General features: G+C 38.2%; 1 protein-coding gene across 1 annotated transcript; it reads left to right on the top strand.

Annotated features, from left to right (window-relative positions):
• The first annotated feature begins 2,449 nt into the window (after window positions 1–2,449).
• Window positions 2,450–3,388, top strand: LOC130861518 (olfactory receptor 52E4-like). The gene has a single exon (XM_057750472.1). It carries the CDS (start codon window positions 2,450–2,452, stop codon window positions 3,386–3,388), a length of 939 nt encoding a protein of 312 aa, XP_057606455.1.
• Window positions 3,389–5,280: the final 1,892 nt, after the last annotated feature.

The raw sequence follows: 5,280 nt of genomic DNA, 5'->3' as shown, positions 1-5,280 counted from the left end.
ATTGTACATTGGTAGTTTTCATGAGTATATTCTTCAGCCTTCACCAGTGTCATCTTCAACAATGTTAGTGAGCAGACTCTCAGATTTATGGATTTAAATGTCTTGGGTTTCTGGTGGAATTGGGTATGACAAGGAGAGACCACTTCTTGGTCTAAGTGGTGAGACTGATAAGCAAGTGATAATCTTTTCGGGTCCCTTCAGGCTGGGCACTCAGAGATATAGTTGGTCTCCTACAGAATACCAGGGAATCTGGCTATAGATAAGTCACCAGTTCAATACTGGAAGAGAGTGAATCATGTTAGCAATTCTCCACGTCACATTTGGCAGTAAATTATTGCGTTCTCTGCTATTCCTTCCCCTTGACCTATTCTCCCATTTTTCACTGACCCCTCAGATTTCCATTTTGCATTTATTAACCTGTATCCACACATACATGGGAGGATTCCTAGCCTTTTTACACCAATTACTCTTTTATCCTTCTTGGGTAAATCTATTCATCCACGGTGTAGTCTAGACCCTGGGAATCTAACATACGTTGGTCATCTGAACAAAAAGGACAAGGAGCTTGGACATCATGAGAAGGCATGTCTGAGATCTGAATTCTGATATGACAGAGTAAGGCTGATACTTCCAGTCACAATGATGTTGGATCCCAGGGGGAGGGAATGCTGGATCTCTGTGAGTCCAGAATTCAATATAAAGTAGAAAACCTAAAAACCTATTACTATTCCAATCTCCATGAAATCCTACTAATTAGCACAATTCTAGAAAGTTTGGCATGTGCACTCTTTGACCATTTCCCCTTATTTAATCCAGAGTAAGAATATCTCAGAAAGCCTGGAGACCTGCTCACAGAAATTCAGTGTCACATTACAAGCTATGGCATTAGCATTATTTTTACACTCATTTGAACTCCAAGCTATATCATAGGTTCTAATTATAATATCTTGCTTCTGTTATTGTAAATCAAAGTCAACAACTTTTAAGAGTTTAAAGCTGCTAGACCAAAGGATAGAGTCTATGGGAATGGGCAGAGTGGAACCGATAATGACGGTGGTAACCATAGACCTCATGGTTCAGAAATACAGTCACAGGAGGATTAACTATTTTCTTTCAGGAAGAGGAAACTTCCAGACCACAGGGATTAATGATTCTCTGCGAGATGGGCTGGGGGTTGGAAGTAATCGCAGCACAAGTATAAACTTTCCTCTGTGGGCATGGAAATATATAAACCGGAAGGGGAGATGTCGCTGTAATCTAAAGGGATCATGGACATGGATCATGGACATGGCTAAGACAGGTGGTGTTGCTCAAGGCTCGGCTCTGGGAGTCAGGCACCAGACATGAGGGACAGGAGGTCTGAAAAACAGTGACAATAAGAAACCCCTGACTAGGATTGGACCTGTGAGGACTAGAGAAACATAAGGTAGGTGTTGTTTGAATATTTTTGGTAGAGGTAAAGTCTTCCACTTTGTTTCTTCTTAATTTCAGTTTTCTTAAAAGCATAGATCAAACAGGATATTTTAAAATAAGGTACATTCTTTTTTTCCCTATCCAGAATTTTTAGAGTCAATTTCTACAGAAATTTCAATAGAAAGCTTGATAAAACCCTTGAATGTAATTACTTTCTCGGTCTGTCCATCTTGCCTGAGTCTCCCTTAACTGAGGTGTCCAGAGAACCTCCCAAGCAGAGGTACCCCCTAGCTCCAATTTGCCACATCAGCCACATATCACAGAAGAAGAAAATAAGGAGGGAGAATTCAATTTCTTCTTTACTCCTCCTCACAAACTGCTTCCTGATCCCCCACAGAGAGTTACTGACTTTTCTAAAGCCCTTGTTTTACAGCCTTATTATAGAACAATTGTAACCGCTTTCAGTTCACACTCCACAGGCCTAAAAGAGTATTCTTCCCAGAATTCAAGTTGAAGTGTCATTCCATGTCAAAGATATTTAATGTTCATTACTAATGTTAAGCTGAATCATCCCCATATTGCATTCATGTAACCACTTACATGTCACTTTGTTAGAGAGGATTTTCCTCATGATAAATTTAAAATGACACCAGCTTCATCATCTACTTGTCATGCTTTGTTTTACTTTAAAGCATTTATTTCTCTTATATCTACCTGCTATGCATACACACATATACATATACATATTTGTTCTTTATTTGGTTACTGTCTATCTCATTCCTGAAATAGTAATAGCATGAAATCAAAGACTTTGATTTGCTATGCTATCGAAGTTTGCTACACTTAGAAAAAGTATTAATATTTTTGAAGGTCTGAATGAATCCATCCTTTAAAGGCTGACATATAATCTCCTTCACAATTTCCTTCTGATTACTGTTGTCAATTTATTGTATTCTTTTATTTGATGCAGTTTGACTTTTTAAATTTTTTGATCATTTGTTTGTTTTCTCTGTGATTCCAAAAGAACAGGGAGAGAATGTTCCCCTCTAATGTCACCAAGTTCCACCCCTCCTCTTTCCTCCTGCTGGGAGTCCCAGGCCTTGAAGAGATGCACATTTGGATTGGATTTCCTTTTTGTTCTGTATATTTCATTGCCCTTGTGGGGAACAACATGCTCTTGTTTGTGATCAAGAATGAACAAAGTCTTCATCAGCCCATGTTTTACTTCTTGGCTATGTTGGCCTGCATTGACTTGGGTCTGTCCACATCCACTATCCCCAAGATGCTGGGCATATTCTGGTTTAACTTAAGGGAAATTAGCTTTGGGGGTTGTGTCACACAGATGTTCTTCATTCATATATTCACTGCTATGGAGACTGTCGTGTTGGTTGCCATGGCTTTTGATCGCTATGTTGCCATCTGCAACCCTCTGCGGTACAGTCTGATTCTCACCAACAGGACTATTGGCATCATCCTCATTGTGGTGTTTGGTGTTAATTTCATTTTGGTTATTCCTCTGGTGTTTCTTATTTTGAGGCTTCCCTTCTGTGGACACCATATAATCGCCCACACTTACTGTGAGCACATGGGAGTTGCCCGGCTGGCCTGTGCCAGTATAAAGGTAAACATGGTATTTGGATTGATTCTTATATCCATGGTATTTGTTGATGTGGTTCTGATTGTCATCTCCTATGTGAGAATACTCCGAGCTGTCTTCTGCCTTTCTTCTCGGGATGCTAGACGAAAAGCATTTAGTACCTGTGGCTCCCATATATGTGTTATTCTAGCCTTTTTCACTCCAGCTTTTTTCTCCTTTATGACCCACCGGTTTGGAAGGAATGTCCCTGTATACATTCACATTCTCCTGGCCAATCTATATGTTGTGGTTCCACCTGCCCTTAATCCTGTCATCTATGGAGTGAGGACTAAGCAGATTCGGGAGAGGGTTTCAAGCATCTTTTTGAGAAAAGGCTGATATAAACTGTCTCAGAGATACCTATTTTAATCTAGGGAAAAGAGAGTTGTGTTTCTCAACTACAGAATGTTGGAACAGAAAAAAAGACTGACTTTAGTATTATTTCATTCATAATGAAATGTGATTAATGCACATAGAGCTCCAGAGAAAATGCCTATAGAGATTCCCAGGGAGTTTTGAAAGGTCCCAATTCTAGGGCAGTGGCCCAGAAAACAGATTGCTCCACGGTGTGGTACAGTACTTATGTCATGAGATTGCTAGAGGTTGGTCTACAAAAATAGTTCTGGCATGCTGATTTGGGAGTGATTCAAATTGTTTACGCTGAAGCCCCACAAAAAGCATTTGTCTGAGTACCTGCACCTCTTAAGGGCAGCCCAGAAGCTTTGTAACTACTGTTTATATCAAAATATGTGGCACTGCCAACAACTCAGAAGAGGGCTTCATGCCACTGCCAGTCAGTAACATTGAGTTCACCATTTTTTCATATCTAATACTAATGGTTAGACAGTTTCTGGCTTTAATATTAAGTCATTAATATGCATCCTTTGTGATAGCTTATTTTATTCCAAATTCTACCTGTGAGATTAATTCATGTGATTGCATGTAGATGAAACATTAATTTTTATTATTATATAGTATTTCATTTTATGAGCGTACCAAATTGAATTCTCCATTCTGGATGGACATTTGGGTTTTATCCTGTTTGGGGCTATTTTGAATAAAGTGGTTATGAATATTTCTCTACTTGTTGTTTGGGAGACACTGCAGTCAATTATAACTTCTAAGAGTATGATTGCTGGGTGATTGTTTTTGTATTAGTAGAAAGTTTCAATTTTCCAAAATTATACATCATTTTACATTCTCACCGGTTATGTATAAGCCAATTGCTGCGCATGCTCAAAATCACTATTTGTTTTGTACTTGCACTTGCATGTGGGTGTTTATGTGTATTTGTATTTGTTGCCATTATGTGGGATATGTGATGCTATTGTGCTGTGGCTTTAAAATACAGTTCCTTTATTATTAATGGTGTCATAAAACTATAAATGCAGATATGGAGAACAGACTTGAGGACACGGGGGTGGGGCGGTGAAGGGGAAGCTGGGATGAAGTGAGAGAATAGCATTGACATACATACACTACCAAATGTAAAATAGATAGCTAGTGGGAGACTGCTGTATAACACAGGGAGATCAACTCTGTGATTGGTGATGACTTAGAGGGGTGGGGTAGGGAGGGTGGGAAGGAGTTGCAGGAGGGAGGGGATATGGGGTTATATGTATAAATACAGCTAATTCACTTTGTTGTACAGCAGAAACTGGCACAACAGTATAAAGCAATTATACTCCAATAAAGAGCTAAAAAAAAAAGAAACCCTACAGCTGTTGGTCATTTGGATATCCTCTTTATTCAAACACTTTTTAAAATTCTTGCCCATTTTTGTAGAATTGTTTCCAATGAAGTGTAAAAGTTCTTTTTATAGTCTGTATATGAATCCTTTTTCAGATATATATATCCTGCAAACATCTTCTCTCAGTATATGAACTGGCTTTTAACCCTTTACATGGTGTTTTTTGAGAAATTTAAGTTGTCATGTTCAATGAAGTCCAATTTATTAAATAAAGTTGCTGTTTTTTATGTCCTGTTGACAAAAACTCTGCCAAACTCAACAACAGAAAGATATTCTCTTATGTTACCGTCAATATTCTTTATTATTTTACCTTTACATTTAGGTCTATGATCCATTTAGAATTGATTTTTGTGTCCAATGTGAAATAAGGATCAAGTTTTATATATGAATATTCCAGTTAATCCAGAACTATTTATAGAAAAGCTCATGTTTTCCACACTGTATTTCATGACACTTTTGTTGTAAATCAGATACTAGTATA

This window comes from Hippopotamus amphibius, chromosome 9 (genome assembly GCF_030028045.1).
Source record: "Hippopotamus amphibius kiboko isolate mHipAmp2 chromosome 9, mHipAmp2.hap2, whole genome shotgun sequence".
NCBI classification, from domain to species: Eukaryota; Metazoa; Chordata; class Mammalia; order Artiodactyla; family Hippopotamidae; genus Hippopotamus; species Hippopotamus amphibius.
The sequence above is the reverse complement of the archived record's forward strand: the minus strand, read 5'-3'. Positions and strand labels throughout refer to the sequence as shown.